The sequence below is a fragment of the Ptiloglossa arizonensis genome, chromosome 11, assembly GCF_051014685.1.
Source record: "Ptiloglossa arizonensis isolate GNS036 chromosome 11, iyPtiAriz1_principal, whole genome shotgun sequence".
Classification (NCBI taxonomy): Eukaryota; Metazoa; Arthropoda; class Insecta; order Hymenoptera; family Colletidae; genus Ptiloglossa; species Ptiloglossa arizonensis.
Window position 1 is genome coordinate 7208144 of NC_135058.1, and position 17043 is coordinate 7225186.

Consider the following 17043-nt stretch of genomic DNA (forward strand, 5'->3'; position numbering starts at 1 on the left):
TCCGGAATTGGCCCTGGGATTGAATTTTTTCTCGTTTCGAGATCTATTTATACGGAATTTTTTTGCTCAATATTGAAACTTCCACTTGGAAATACATTATGACCGTTTGATTAAGTTAATTATTGAGTGTTCAAGGAATTACGAACAGGAGACGTGTAATCGTCGCACTGTAATAGTCGTTCAATGCGAAATTTTTCCTGTTCGTCTTTGATATTTTTCGATATATATTTTTGTATTTGTCGAGCGTTTGTATATTCAAAGGTCGATTTTTGTAAAATGTTCTCTTAGAAACGTTATATTTTGGGTTGAACGCTATTTACGGTCGATATCGCACGCGAGCTTCTTTGTGCTGTAATAGAATCGTGTGTTTTATTATTTTTCTAGATACGATCAGAATGCTAATTCGTTCCGCGTCATTAACGTTTCAATTTAATTGTTACACACATTACCTGGATACAGTATGTGCACACAAGTGCACGTACTAAAGCTCCACGAGAAGGAAGACTGGCAGCTTGTAACTCCATGCGTGACTTACGCTGTTCGTAGCAGTTTCGTATCAGATTATGGTTATGGCAGCTTACCTAATGACTCGCTATCAAAATAATTGTCGGCAGCGTGGTAATCGCTGGCGGCTGCATAAATACAGTTCCCTAAACGCTGAACGTTACCCAGTGATTTAAAAAGCTTTAGCGTTTTTCTTCTTCAATTGAGACGCTTGGATACATTTCCTCCTATTTATATTGCCAATAGTGAAATCGATAAAAATGAGTAAATAACTTGCTTATAAGTTTTTACTTATCGATTCGATTTACCAATTATGTTTACGTGTATACGTTTATGTATATGTTTATCCACGTATGTTCGTGTAATTTCTTTACAATTTTTGTACCAATGTAGAGTGACCAATTGTGCGTTTATTGGTCCTGTAAATAAATCCGCGCGATGAAAATTTTCGAGCGCATATATTCCGTCGTATATACACGTAGTTTCGGTCTTATCAATGGCTTACACAACTCTTCGTCGGAAGTATCGATGCAGTCTGATACGTCCACCTATAAATCACGAGTATGCAATATATTGGATGTGTCACACGTGATCATGGAAAAGAGAATATCGTATCTCAATATGTATTGTACAGCTTCTATGGAACGTGTCCATATTTTCTGCTACATTTAGATAAATCTATACGCCTGCCATGCATTCTTAAAGCTTTGAAATTCCCTCTTTAAATCGTTGCTTTTAAGCTGTTCTTTTCTACCGAATTTTTTCATATTCGAGAAGTCGTACAATTTGTTTCGCAGGTCAGCGTATCGAGGAAATTAGTATGCACGGTTTGAATTAAATAACGATCTTCCTCTCATTCGACGAAATCACCAATTTGCGTTTCACCCTGAAAGCCAGCGAGGTTCGTCAAAACATCGATTTCCACTTTCTGCGTTAAAATATCGCTTTTGAAAGTAATCAAACGCAACGAAGTAGCTTTTCGATTAAGCAGATTATAAATTTTCTGAATTCAATATCAACACCGATTCACGAAATACGGTGGGAGACGGTCATTGGTAGCGATAACATTCGAAGGTCTGTGATTTAAGCGATAATAAAAGTAGATAAGCGACTAGAACAACTCGTTTAGCATTATGCATAATACATGTTTAGTAACCATGAATTCTCGATGCGTAGATCAACGAGTAATGCGTGTCACGTACAACAGGTCGATATAGAAGAATTGCAGTTTCATTTTAAACGTAATACTATAAATAAAGACATGTCAGATAGTTCAAGATCGTCACTATTTGAGTGGGATTATGTAGGTATTGACCAAAGGTCTTTTTAAATAATCAATTCCTCCAAGTATTTATTCTTATCCTTCTTGAAGTTAAGATAGTACGTATAGAGAAATACGTAACTTCACTTATACGAAAAGATAGTGATTCCATGGATAAAGATAAGAAAAAAGTGTTCTATAAATATCTTTCGAAAAATTCTCCGTTAAAAGTTGACAGGAATGTGTATAATAGTACAGTGTCGAACAAGTATACATCGATGGTGTATATCTTATCTGAATCAATTCGGTATGACCGATAACTATTATTTTGTTTACAGCAGTTCATTGACAGTAGTGCAGTGTACTTGGTACGTCCTAAATAGTACAACAACGATTACCAAAACAATAAGAACATTTTTCCAATAACCTGATTAGATAATATCGACGAACAATTCCCGATAAAAGAATTCCACGTTCCTCGGTATTTATTATTGATAATTTTGTTTGCCATTTGTATGGACGTCTGCAACGGAATCGCAAAGAAACACATCCTCTCGTAAATTCAATACTACGCCGGTATTAAACTTGAACCTATCTATAGAGGCGGACAATATTCTAAAATGTAAAGTTAGGAACGAGACCCGACCCAGTTTCCTTTATGTTTCATATTTTTGTCATAAATTTTTAACAAAGGAATTTTCGAAGCATATTCATGTAACATTTCCTTCTTATCTCCAACCATAGAATATGCTGCCTATGTTTGGCCAGAAAATTCCTAGACACTTTGTGCAATATTTGCCGACATGCTTGCCGGTTTCTTTCGAATACGTTTGGCGACACGTGTGGCCACGAATTAAAACGATGGGCTTCGTATTTTCTTTATTTTCTCAACAGCGCAGCGTTCAACGAAGCAACCGTGAAAAAATGATAAATTCCAGAACGCGTATTGGAAAATACACGGAAATTGTTTACCTATTCGATCGCGAAGTGTTTTTCGTCGAGTTACTCTCCAAGGATTCTATAGCGGGGGAGGGTTTATCTTCGTCGGGAAAAAACGCAAATAATCGTCGAAAATTCGACCATCGACGACGTACGAACGGTGATCTGGCCACCGACAAACTGTTGGTTAGTTTGCGGCGAGAATACGGAGCGTTTGACGAGTCCCTATCAGGTCCGATACGTGCAATTTATCCGCCTCGTAGATAGTATCTCTCGGTAGGTGCGTGTATCCGAAATGATTCGTTCGATCCGATAAGCGCTCGCGTGCGCGCGCACGTCAGTCCGTTGAACGGTGAGCGGTGGTCGCGATGGATGGATAGATAGATTTCTCTTGTTCGTCCGGTAACTTGTTTGATTTCAATCATTTTCGAGTGTTTTCAATATATTTTCGAAGTGTTTTCGACGGGCGGCCGGCAACGCGATCGGGGGTATATTGTTTTATCGTTTCCGAGCGTTTTCAATGGGGTCGACGCGACGGATATACAAATCGAGAACGTCGAATTACACCCCCCACCCCCACCTGTCCCCGTTCACCGTCCACCACCCCCCTGTCCCTCGGTCGTGTTTGGTCGTCGTCTGATGTTCCCGCGCGCTCACGTTGAATTATTTTCCCGACGTTTTCCGCGCTTCCGTCACGCGATTCGTTTATTTTCACCGCGAGACTTCCGTTCTCCGTCCAATTTGACACAATGTTTTTAATCGAACGAAACCGTCGATGGATATTCGCGCGGCACGCGGCGGCCGAGGAACACCGCTTCGCTCGCTCGCTCGATCGCGTGGTTCTTTTTTTTTTCATTTTTATTTGGTTTTTTCTTTTTTTTTTTGTTTAACTCGTCACGGGTTAACGAAATGTTGAACTTTATACGGACCGCTGTTCGAACTGAATTTCCCAACGGAATATCCGACGTGCTTCGTGCTCGAATTAAAGTTAACGCTGATGGGGATTAACGAGCAACATTAGCGCAGGAATTCCACGTACAGGGTTTAAGAAACACGGGGTTCTTAAATTGGACGCGTTTTACTTAATTCCGCATACATCGGGGAGCGGGTAATTATGTTTGCCTTTCATTAGACCGACGGAGGCGGGACTACTCGGTTTCGTTTGTTTTTCACGCGACCGACCGTGAATACACTTTCTCGATTGTTGAATCTTTGAATTGTGCAATCGTCCGTATTTGCGTGTGTAGTTTCTTTTCCCACGGAAATCGGAAATCTTCGAATCGTTTCGCACGGTTCGCCGTTAATTGGGAGTCGTTTCGAGAGCAAATTCGGAAACTGTTGATAAATACTTTGCATCTTTTGACGCGAAACTCGTACGAAAATGTTTGGCTCGTCGTTCAAACAAATGCGTTCCGATCAGTGTAAACAATGTTGTCCGTTCAATGTCACGGCTATTCCCCCACCTCGATGTTCGATCGTCGCGCCATCTCGTTCCTCGTTTCCGGAGTGGGGGTAGTGACGCGTCGGGTCAAAGTTGTGCGCGGAAGAGAGACCAAAGAACGAGCAGAGACTCGCGAAAACAAGAAGCGACGAAACTGGTGTCGCTATTATTTACCGAGTAAAAGAAAACATCGTCGAAGTTACACCGCAGTTATCTCGATGTTATCTTCACGCGCGCAGTCACAGTTGTCACGAAAGACGCGTTATCTTTCAAAAATGTATACAGTTCTTTGCACCGTGTCTCTCGAGCCGCGATAAGCATCGAGAAGTAAAGCGTGGCCGTGCAACTGTTACTTCTGCATTCTTTCGCGGGCCGCTGTCCGGTACTTAGTTTCCGTGTACGACAAAGCCCGCTAATTACTCGACGAGGAAGCACGCGCGACGTCTCTTGACACGATTTACACTTCTAGAAAACGGAAAGAGAGAAAGAGAGTGAGAGAAGGAAAGCTTGAAAAATAGAGAGAATGAGAGAGTGAAAGAGAGAGTACAGTACGCGGTTGTCGCGCGGTCGCGTGTTTCCGCGACGCGACGGTCGGCCAGCCTTCTTCGTTTTCTTGCTTCTTCCTGTTCCGGCGTGTTTGTTCGTGGCAGATCTGAGAATCACGGCTTGTTTAATTATCTCGGTAGTTATGCAAAGCAAATACGTGCACCGGGGGAGAAAATTGAAGACCTGCTAATTATCGCGTAAAGACGTAAGAAGGAGAACGAGAAAGAGGAGGAAGAAGAGGAAGAAGAAGAGGGACGAAGAAGAACTGGGGTAAAAACGTGGCGGAACGGCGGGTAAAAGGGGAGGGTCGGTCGTTTAATTGCAGCGGTTCACCACTCGACAAAAGTGGCTTTCGTGCTTTCCGGACTACGACAGTTATGCCTGACCTCCAGCCATGAAAAGAAATTCCTTTTTGAGATTCCATCGAGGCCGGCTAATTATTTTTTCTTCTATGTACATCCGGAACCGAGCGTTCGCAATTAGCTTCGCGTCGGTCCAGGGGGAGGACGGAGTCTTTTAACCGCGGATATAAATTTTTCGCGTTTAAGTTGCTCGTTTGCGATTGGTCACCGTGCGTACGTCACTTTTTTCCCGGAGTGCTTTCGGTCTTGTTGGACAACACCGAGCAAAACGTTCGTTACGCGTTCAATTCGAGATTAGATATCGATAAGGGGCGTAGCCCGTCTCTTGTACGCTTTTGTTTAAATATCGTAATATACTTTCCAGGTGTGTAATTCCTTTGTGCTCGTTCGAGTCGAGTTACGAATATTAGTGCACGAATTCGGACGAATAGAGCGTGCTCGGTAGATTCGTGCATCTAACTAGAGTACTGTTCGATAAGTTTTATCGTTGGATAAGAAACGGCGCTATTATCTATCCTATTCGTCAGATTTAGCTCCCTCTGACTTCTGGCTGTTCTCAAATATCAAAAAATTTACGAGTGGGAGACGATTTTCATCGAACGAAAAGGCAATAGCAGCCGTGGATGCGTGTTTCGACAGTCTTTCGAATTCTCGCTTCAGGGACGGAATTCATAAATTAGAACATCGCTGGAACAAATGTATCGAAGTTCAGAGAGAGTATATTGAATACCAAATGTATTTCAAACCACGAAATCGTGTTTTTCTTATCGAACGACAAAAATTATTGAACAACCTGCACTCGTTCGATAAAACTTATTTAACGATCCAGTACAGTATCGTACATACACGATGCTATATCGGAGCACATTGTGCTCCGCTCGATGGGAACGTAATTGTATTCGGAACGGTTGATACATAGATTGATCCGAGTAAAAAGCGCAAATTGAAAATGAAAGACGGATTGGTAATCCAAAGATCGTCGGTTAATCGACGATGCAATTTTTCAACGTTACCTCCAAAGTTCAACGGCTGATCGAAGATAACGTGCACGAAGTTTCGGAGCCGGACGATCACCAAATACGACCGTGCAAATACGTTTTCTAAGATCGGCAAGTATTCCACCGATCGTTTCATCGGACGTGGTTTTAAATTTCTTTCATTTGATATCTACGTATCTGGTGAACTGAACAAAGTCGTTGGACTTACTTTTGACGATCGACGATCCTCCAACGGCTACGGAATAGCGAACGACGAATCGATCAACGAACGGTTCAGGATGGTTCTCGGAGAAATCGTTGCACAGTATATTAAAACGTACGTCCCGACGCGACGACGCGTTTCGTGAAATCTTCGGCGAAGTATCGCCGCAGCCTGAGGTGTTTCCCGCGAGTTCGATAATACGCACGTTCGCTTATCTCCTCGTGGAGGTAGGGGCGGGACGGGCCGGGCGCAATTCGTTTATTATCACAAACCGCATCTCTTTCCAATACCCCTTTCACCGGGTGTATTCGAGTAGAGGAGAGGCCATAGAAGCGGCTACGTCGTTTCAGCCGCGGTGAAAGAAAAAGACCGAGAAAGGGGGTGGGAGAAAGGAAAGAGGGAGTTTCAAAGAATTTCCAATTCTCAGCTTTTCAACGCTGCTGCCGCCGCCGCCGCTGCCGCTACTGCCGCTACTGCCGCTACTGCCGCCGCCGTTGCCGCCGCCACTGCCGCCACTGCCGCCGCCGCCGCCGCCTTCGACGCTTCGTTTGTGCGCGAGAACCAGAAGGATGAAGATAGGAGGAGGGTAGCGAAACAGGAAAGGTTGGAGGACTGGATGGGGTAGGGGATGATGGTGGCGGTCGAAGGGAGAGTTGCCGTAATGAATGGTATTCAGTTTATTCTGGGTTAAGTTACGTTGCCGCCGACGTTGCACCGGCAGCAGCGGCATCCAGCCACTGAACTAGAAGTAAAATGGGACTGTAGCAAAATTGAAAGGCGGAATTTACCCTTTATCCCTGGCTCCGATCTTCCCAGCCGTTTCCACCCTTTCCAGCCTACGACGGTTCTTTAACCCGTCCCTCTGTTATGTACCGCGTCCCTCTATCCCATCCCCACGCTTTTGTCTTAACGAGTAAAATCGAGAATCGAGAGTAAAAAACCGCGATGTGTACATCAACTATTCAGCACCTTTGAGAACGATTCGCAAGGGGTCTGGGTGTAGCCGAACCGACGTGAATATGGCTACCAATGGAACATCGTTCCTCCTTTTCCAACGTCCATCATCGAGGAACGTATTGAATTCCTCGTCCGGACCGGTACGCCGCCGGGCTGCGATTTTCGAGCAAATTTAACTTCGGCTGTTCATCGAATACGGCGGTGTTGTTGATTTTCGCGTCGGCTCGATATCGCGACGAAAATTGGCCAAGTTATTAATTACTCGCGGTTACCGTACCTTTTTCCCGTACTTCTTCGCCGTTTTCGGTCGATCGATGCGAGAGTACCTTCTCGATCGCGGGAAACGAAACGACTCGCGAGCGAGAATCGTTTCGCGCGCGAGTGGAACCGATTGCGGATCGTAGGATCATAGTTTCGTTTCGAAATGATTTCTACAGCGGAACTACTGTGTAATTTTTTTGTACGTAGACGATAGCGCGTATCGAATGTTAAGCAAACGTTACTGGTTCCTTTCACGGTTGAACCGTGCCCTAAAAATAATTTGACGATGCGCGACATCGCGCTTTGAGGTCGTTAAACGCATTCTATGCATCGTTTGTTACACGCTGGAATCGCGATTACAGGAAGGATAGAGTTCCGCTCGAAAACGTACGGGAGGAACAGGTATGGCGAATCGTGCTTTCAAGCCTCCGTCCTGCATCGTACATTCGGTGCCGGCAAAGCTTGCCGCTGTGGTTCGTGTGTGACCTAACGAAAGCCCAAGTACACAATTTGATAATGGGTTAGCTGTGTAACGTGCACACGTTTGCCCAGCCGTAGTACACGCGGCACACGGGACACACTGAATCGGTAATAACAACGTGTTTGCATAATCAATCATGCTCTTTCTCCTGTTTCTTCCTCCTCCAGCATCGTTACGATGCCATGTTTTCCAGCCGAAGAAGATCGGGGGTGGATGGAATTATCCTCTCGGTCGAATACGCGTCTTCGTTCCGCTCGTTTGCCTTGTTAAAGGCAGTTGATGTTCGACGTTACCGGATTTGTTCGAACGTAAAGGTCTACGTGATCTCTCGTATCGTCTAGAGAAAACGTATCTCGAGGTTTTCTCGTGAACCTCGCGGTGATATCTGTGGCGCGTATCCGTCGATTAAAAACGATTTCGATAGAGGAATAGTTGTTCGAAGAGTCATTTCGTTCTCCAAAATGGAGAACGACGAACAGATTTCGATAGAGAGAGTCGTCGAATCTTTGACTCGCGATCGTTCAGATCCTTCTCGAAATCGACACTGTGAAACATTGTTACGCTTTTAGAAAGTACGACGTTTCTATCGTACGAATATTTTAACGGACAGTGATTTTTTTACTTTACAACTTTTACTTTACCTTGCGACTTCTTACGAAGATAACGCATAAATATAGTATCGCGCGATGAAAGTACGAGGCAATTGGTCGTAGAAAGTTCAACGATCGAAGAAAAATAATTGATTTCTTCAGCGATGGTTTCCTCGTTTCTTCTCCTCTACGTTTCTCCATAAGTTTGACCGATAAAATATCAGTAAGAATATGCCCGCGTCAATCGCGCGCGTTTAGAAATAATAATTATTCGTTGGCGCGACACTTCTCGAGAAATTACCGGACTCGTGTACGCGCACTTTACACGCTCGCGGTTGGTCAGGGTTAATGGTATGCAAATGAATATTCCACGAACAGTATGCAAATAAATACGGTAAGCTAAATACGGGGACGTCTGTCTCTTTTCCGTCTTCCAGTCTTCTACCCCCCTTTTTTTCCACATCGCGTCAGAATAAGTTAATACGTCTGCGTAAACGCGACGGAAACGCCTCTCGAGCTTCAGGTACTACGAGGGGCGGCAGGAATTTTCTCGCGTTTTACAGTACAGTGCACAGTTGTACGGGAGGTTAGTTTTGGCTTGTAAAAATCCCGGCTGCAACGGACGCACCGAGTACTCCATTTTTTTTTTTCTTCCTTTTTCTTTTTTACCTTAGGACCGCGTACGTACCGAGACTGCGACTTATAACGGTGAAGTGGGCTCCACACCTGTGAAGAGTCCGTACACGCACGCGTGTCTACGTTGCCGTTCACCCGCTACTAAGAATTTAAATACACCGATAATTAAAATATCAAATTTCCATTACTCGCGTTTCTCGCTCGGAAACGACGTTTGGAATTGCATTCGACTCGTAACGACGATACCCGTCGACGATTTGTATTTATCGGGTTGTTCGGAAAGTTACTTCATTTTTTTTTTGGTGAAAATGAAACACCAAAGGTCAATTATATATTCTCCATTTTGGAGAACGAAATCTTTCCGAACAACCCAATAAATTCAGCAACAGATATCTTTCGTACGATACTTCCACCTCGGTGGACGTTAATACGTAACGCGAATACGAACCGTTAATTTTCCAATGAAATTCTCGATAAGAAACGTACGGCAAACTTAATGTCCAAGAGCAGTCGCGAACGCTCGGTGTACGAGGGTAAACGAAGTAGGTAAATATAATTTGCGCGTACAGTTAATTTACTCTGGACGCGGTTCGCTGGTTGTACGGACCCCGGTTTCATCAACCGGGGATCGATGACTTGTCTGTCGGTTCAGTTTTTTCGAGCTGCAATCGCACCGCTCTCGCATTCCAATTGTACCTGTAGCGTACAACCAGCCGTGATGAAATTTTTACGCCCGTGGAAGGTAATATTGTCGGTTTCGACCTAACGTAGCGCTATTGGAAACGGCGATTATCCTCCCAAAGGCGTGAACTATTTTGTTCGTTAAATACCCGGCCCGTCGAGGCGGTGTGGCTTATACACGAGCTCGACTTTAACGGGCCTTGGGAAGTCGTACGATCCATTATCGTTCTAGCCGCTGTTTCCAAGCGAAATTTCACTGGATTCCGTCGGGAGTTCTACTGTGCACTTTGGTGGCTGCTTCACAATACCTACAATCAGTTTCTTCCGTTTAGCACCGTAATTGCGCTATTATTACGAGTGCCGCGCGGTACGTAGCTACGACTCCTATTTTTCAACCATTTATGCAGTCGCGAACTCGTTCCCAGAAACTCATCGCGGGCGTAACGGTATCCGCTGCGATGGATGGGATCCCGGGACGAAAAAAAAATAGTTTTGCGAATCGGTGGATCGATGTACCGCGAAAACGTGAAACGTGGAGCCGTCAGACACCACGGAATCGCGTTGTGCGAAGAAGACGCGATGTGTAATTAAAATAAACAGGTGGTTCGCTTTTTACAGCGCGGAAAGTGTCGCGTTTCCGTTCCGCGGAAGTGACTGGATAACTTCGGTTCCTTGAATAGCGAAAACGAAGTAAAAAGCGACGGAATGGAACGAAAATACCATGTCCGCGGTAAGGATAACATTTACCGAGAGAGTTACAAGAAAATGAACCGAAAACATCCGGGAACGTGTACGGTTCGATCGGAGGATCATAATAGTTTCGAAGTATTAGTCCATTTTTCTTTTTCTTTTTTTTTTCACGAGATCTCTTACCGACTTGTGCAGCAACAAGTAATTCTCTACTCGATACAAGAGTCCACGATTCGTTTAATTAAAGTCCCGAGCGTTCGCGCGCAGAAATCTACTTCGTAAATTTATTCAAAGTACACAACTCGAATAAAAAGAACGCTCCATCGATTTGGGTAACGGTTGATCGTTTCGAGTTACATTTTAATTGTTTCGTTAATAACGTGGAAACGTCTTCGTATAGTCCGGGCAAAATAATTGTTTAAATTACTCCCCACCTTTTTTTCATACCGGTGAAGGTAAAAGAATCCACCGGGACGGAAGGTCTAATGAAGTTTTATCGCGCAAGGAAAAGGCACTATTTACATAGTAGAACTTCATTAAACCTGTCGGCCCCTGTGGGTTTATATGCGTTCTGTTTTATTGTTTCCTTTCTCTGAAATACAATTTTATAGAAGTCATCCCGCACCTCGTTGTATATCATCTTCCGAGACGCGATATTTTTATTACCAACTTCGTTTACCTCAGGAAACCTGGACCATATTTCATTCACTTTATAATTTAACCCTCGGGATATCCACAATATTTATTTCAATATATTTCTCGCTTTAATTAGCCGTGCCACTTTATTCGATGCGAAATAAAATTAAAAATCCGACGTAAAATTGTACAAAATTAATAATAATTTTTTTTCGCCTACTTTCTACAATATTTGCACGACGAGCAAACGAGAAATCAATTCGAGACGAATAGGCGTGGGGCAAGATCGCAGAATTAAAACTGTGCTACCCACGCTCGCCACTAGAGGGAAACTGACCACCGATTGTTTCTCGCAAGTTCCCCTACCTGCTCCGATTGCTATATATACGATCTCTTACCGATCTCCTAATGTCCCGGCGTATAAGGCAGGGCCTGCTAGGATGCCTTACTGACGAGTCCACTAGCAGGCCCGGGATGAAAAAACACTTTTACTCTACTCCCTCCTATCTTCTTTCCTACCTTCGACTAGAGGACCTCTAAAAAACTAAAGAAAATTTTCCCCAAAAGATTTAATAATCGACAAAGTTCGACATCAGAGAGGAAAGATTTTTCATTGTTACTTTCGAAAGCGATTTTATATCACAGTATTGGTTGTTGTTCTCGAGTTTTACTTACAATTCGCGGGATCGATCCACCAAGATGATCGGTGACGAAGCAAACGCGCGTAATGCATCGTGCACACGTAAGTGCATTGTTCCGTGGCACGTACATGTGTACACATTTGTTTAACGCGGCGTCGACAAATTCGTTGAAACGGATATCGGGAGGGTCGAGTTACCGGAAGTATTATACGATCAACTGTGCCGTATGCACGACCTTAATGCCTTCGATGCTCTTTCCCGTAAGTCGGTCAAGGCTTTCGGATGCATCTCCATATTCGAGTTTTAAGTTTCGTCGCGGTATCCAGTATCGTTGAACAATGTGTTGGATGGGAACGTACAAAGATTATTAACGTTCACGAAGGGCTTCGAACAGCCAGGCGACGATCGTGGATGTTAATATTGTTTGAAAATTCTCATCGCGTCGCGTGTAATTTAATTAAACAATTATACACGGTTTAGCGCCAACTTAATTCGATTCGCTTTCGAGCTTTCACTTTGGTTCCGTCTACCTTAGACAGAATAATTTCCGTACGTTTGCAAGGAAAATTCTCTCGCGCGAATACATTTGTTTAATAGATCCGGTTGATTCTCACCCACAAGGTGATCAACGATACGGTGCACTTTGATTTATGGACCAAAAGCGGTCACGGAAGAGCTCACGGTTTTATCGGTTTCGTAAATCTGTCCTCTCTTCGGTGGAGATCGCTTATCGTTGTCCGCAAGTATAGTGACTTTAAAGTCGGCCAATCGAACGTAACTAGATAAACGTTTCGTCCCAGATAGGGCTCGTAACAATGTGTTTAATCGATACGAATAATTGCGAAAGAGATTGATTTTGTATAATTTCTCTCGAGCGTGTTCGGTTCAAGTGACTTCGGACAATGTCGGAGTACTCGGCCGAGGAGGCTGCATTGATATATTATCGGGAGGTGGTTTCTGTAAGTATGCTTTAACTCGAAATAATTATCGAAGAATTGGTATACGATTTCGAGGTTAAGCGATTCTGATTTTGACAGATCGCGTAATCGGTGATAAGTGGTTTATCGAACACGAGATGCCGTCACTGATCGGTGAACTGTCTCCGAGTACGTCACAGCGTGCTGATTTTAACGATAGAAATTCATGATAAATAATAAAATTATGTATCCGAACGGTTGATAAAGGAATATCGGTCGTAATTGAAATCTATCTGTATTCGACGTCTGTACACTTGGGGAAATCGAAGGTTTACGAGTAAGAGGTAAAATTTATGAAATAGAATCAGGTTATGCTGTATGGATAATTATTTCTGGGTTTATTGTAAATATACGACGTTTTTTCGCCCGCAGTTTTTTCGGTAACCTTTCTGTTGCAAATTGACCTCAAGATTTAAACGTAAAGAATGTATTAAATAATCATTGTGTAAATCTATCGAAAAGTGTCTTCACAGACTTGACATTTTCGCAGTGTCGCGGTTTTAATTAGTTAATATATTAACCGACCACTTTTGGAGCTGACAACGAATTAATTTCAATCCACGTTATTGTACATGGGAAAAGGGGGGTAAATATTATTTTATGTCATTCGTGGGATTGCATCTCACTCGCGTCCAATCTTCTTATTTCCATTTACGATAAAATAGCTGGAACTTTTCATTAACAATTTAGCTATCGTTCAATTTTCCGCGATTTCTCCTTAACGGGCCATAGCTTTGCGCTTTTTTTATCTTACAATCCCTATTCTACTATCGTGCCATTGAAAATTCAAAGAGATTATATAATCCACTCTGTATATTTATATATTCCACAGATTGTTTGCTTATCGGAAGAATAGGAAATATATTTGTAATCTTGGCGTAGAAACAATATTACTAATACATCGTGAAGTAGCAAATTATATAGTATGCTTATACCTAATTGTGCAGTTCTCTAGAAACGAGTTCTACGTTTCTACTTCGCGAATTGTATATTTCTACTTTATAAACATTTTCCTTGCCGGTGTACCCTCGCATTTGTACCGTTTAACAAATATTATCTATACACGTTGCGTTAGATATTGAAATAGAAATTTACCGAAAAGAAATTTATTCTCGAGTGTATCTACATTCGGGTTCGCTTTTAGCGGGTTGCCAACGAGCATTGCCGAGCAAAGAAAAGTTCGATAATTGTACAGGCGGTGCAACATCGGAGTGCACGGAGTTAGACTCTAACATCCGTTAACGGTTCACCGAAGTTCGGTGCTTCATTTTTGCATTGCCCGTGACAGCAAGAAACTGACGACGTGGTAATTAGGGCGATAAAACAGGCAGCCCGCTCTGTTTTAGACAGACCTAATACGCCGTTGCCGAGGACTTGGTTTCTTATCGTGAAACTTGTTTACGCGGTGTTTTACACCGAAATAGCCGCGGTACGATTTTTGTCAGTGGAACTCCGATACAAAGTTGCAAAGTTATAATCGTAGGTGTATTTTCCTCGGCGTTTAATTCTGTGTTACGCTTTCAATTTTATTTCGCCACGGTCTCGTAACCGTTGCTGCTTTTATTAACCGATTACCTGTTTTCGCTACTCGCGTATTCGCGCATCAGGAACGAAGGAAATTCACACGTTCCAAAAATCGCGATCGATAAACTAATAATACACTTGCGTGGACGATACTTTGATGATTCGGTTTAGCAAAGTTTCGAGACGATTTTCTATCATTTATCATGCAAGAGGATCGTGATCTGTTCTACTTAGTATAAGGACCATCGTTGAAGCGTTAGTCTCTCTACGACCCAAGTATCCCGTTTCGACAGTTATGTATATATAACAATGTATTATAGGACGATAGATAAAACAAAAAGAATTAACAACGAGTATTCTAACGCTGTTCACGGTACTCTGTACTACGTTGTCCCTAATGCTTGTTTACTGACTCTTCTCATACACACATACACACACGTTCACTCTTATCGAATTTTAGAAAAGGACGCACGCACTTGTCCAAAATAAACACGCGCTCCTCCGCAATTTCAAACACTTCGCTTCGAGTTCGACTTCCTCTCGTTCAAACCAATTTACACGCGTGCACGATAGTTCTTTAAATCTTTCCACGATGCGTAAGCGTTAGAAATGAGCGGATGAAAATTTAATTCGAGAAATATTTCACCGCGAAAGAGCGGTTCACAGTTATCGAGTTACGAGCGATGATATTGCGACAGGATTTCTATTCGCGTTGGCACAGTTCGCGCGTGGCCACGTTGGCTGAAAGTCGCGACGAGTGAACTTCGAGATGATTTTAAAGAACGTATCGAGCACCGTGTCCGATTTTCGTTTGCAGTTCGGATGCCGACCATGGAACCTCAGTCTAACCAGCGTGGTCATCCTGGCGCTCTCGAACATGGTGCTGACTTTCCTGTTGCTGCAGTCGGAAACCTGTATACCGGACGACGTGCCCAGGGATCTGGAAGCTATAAACGCGATGACCGAGTGGAACCTCGGTACATTGATCAAAGAGCAACAGCAGCAGCAGCAGCAGCAGCAGCAACAGCAACAACAGTCGGACTGCGTTACGCAAGATTATCAACCGCGGCCAGTTGACGCGAGTAGCTTGAAGCTGAACATAAATCTCGGCAGATGGGACGCTCGTAGATTGTTTCGAACCTTCGATCACGTTCTGGTCGGGAGCAGTTTCGCCGATTTGTCGCAGGTGTATCGCGTTTGCTTGGCCACCCAGAGCTCGGTGGAGAAATTGCACTCGGTGGTTCAAGCCGCTCATCATTGGACGGGGCCGATGTCGGTCGCGTTGTACGTGGCCGGCGACGAGGAGTTCGAAGTTGTTCAAAAGTACCTGGTCTACCTTAGGAAATGCTACGAACCGATAAGAGAGAGGATCGCCTTCTCGTTGGCCGTGCCAAGAGTCAGACCGCCGAAGAAGCAGCCGCGCGACTACGAGCTGCCCGAGGCGGTGGATTGTGCCAAACCGGAAGCAACCTTGAACGAAATGATGAACGGGATATCCAACGAGCAGACGAACTGGCGCATACGGAACGTCTACCCGCAGAACCACATGAGGAATCTAGCCAGAAAGAACTGCCAGTCCGATTACGTGTTCCTGACGGACGTTGACATCGTGCCGAGTTTCAACTTGACCGGCGCCCTCGACGAATTCCTCAGGACCGAAAACTGTGATAAGTGCGCCTACGTGATACCGACGTACGAGCTGGACTCGCGCGTGAGATTTCCACAGAATAAAACGGAACTGGTCAGGCTGGCGAGAAAGGGGCTGGCCAGACCCTTTCATCAGAAGGTCTTCATCCATAATCAGTTCGCCACCAACTTTACCAGGTGAGCTTCGTTCGCGATTGTTCTCGTGATATTTTTAAACGTTTACGGCCGGGGTTCACGGGAAATTTGTATACTTTTGTTTACTTTCGTCTTTTATCGACGAATTATTAACCTATCTCGGTAGTATCGAGTATCAACGTCTCTTTAATATTTCTTTGTTGCTTTTGTCTCGTTAAAATACTATAACGTGTGCTACATATGTATACGTTTTGTAGATGATAAATTACTGCGCATAATTGAGTAATTTTCGAAAAATAATTCGTAATGTATCTGTAGGCATAGAAGTTCACGGGAAATTTGAATACTTTTGTTTACTTTCGTCTTTTATCGACGAATTATCAACATATCTCGTTGTGTTTCTCTGTTGCTTTTGTCTCGTTGTTAAAATACTATAACGCGTGTTGTATATATATGTTTTGTAGATGGTAAATTACTCTGGGTGCATAATCGAGTAATTTTTGAAAAATAATTTGTAATCTCTATAATATCCGTAGACATAGAAGAAGAGAACAGGTTAATTCTATTATTTTTGGTTTGAATCTTCCAAAGAGGGTCTGTAGTTAAGATAAAGAAGTTGATAAATTATTTTTGCTCTCAATACCAAAACACTTGTCCGATACTTTATGAAACCTAGCGTTTTGATTACCAGCGAACTCATTACGGAGTCGAATAACGATTGTTGTATTTTCGTTCCCGTTTCTCAGGTGGATACTGGACACCGCTCTGAACCATAGACATTTTGGGAACGTGAAGAGTGGCAAGGTCTACATCAGTCACGACGTGACGAATTTTGAATTCCTCTACGAACCTTTTTACGTCGCGAAAGATATTGTTCCTCCTCACGATGAGAGGTTCATGGGATACGGATACACCAGGAACACTCAAGTACGTA

The 17043-nt window shown here is 43.4% G+C and overlaps 1 protein-coding gene across 7 annotated transcripts in view; it reads left to right on the top strand.

Annotated features, from left to right (window-relative positions):
• Positions 1-17043, top strand: part of LOC143152548 (beta-1,4-glucuronyltransferase 1) — a 115497-nt gene that overhangs the window by 3198 nt on the left and 95256 nt on the right. For 2 of the 7 annotated variants that reach the window (XM_076322830.1, XM_076322831.1), the window contains exons 2-3: positions 14901-16151; positions 16856-17036. In XM_076322830.1, coding sequence (XP_076178945.1) covers positions 15097-16151; positions 16856-17036 — 1236 coding nt within the window. In that variant the 5' untranslated portion in view covers positions 14901-15096. Of the gene's footprint in view, positions 1-6882; positions 6922-10499; positions 10590-12620; positions 12786-14900; positions 16152-16855; positions 17037-17043 lie in introns of those variants that run through there. The other 5 variants (XM_076322828.1, XM_076322834.1, XM_076322833.1 and 2 more) reach the window with 4 other exon arrangements.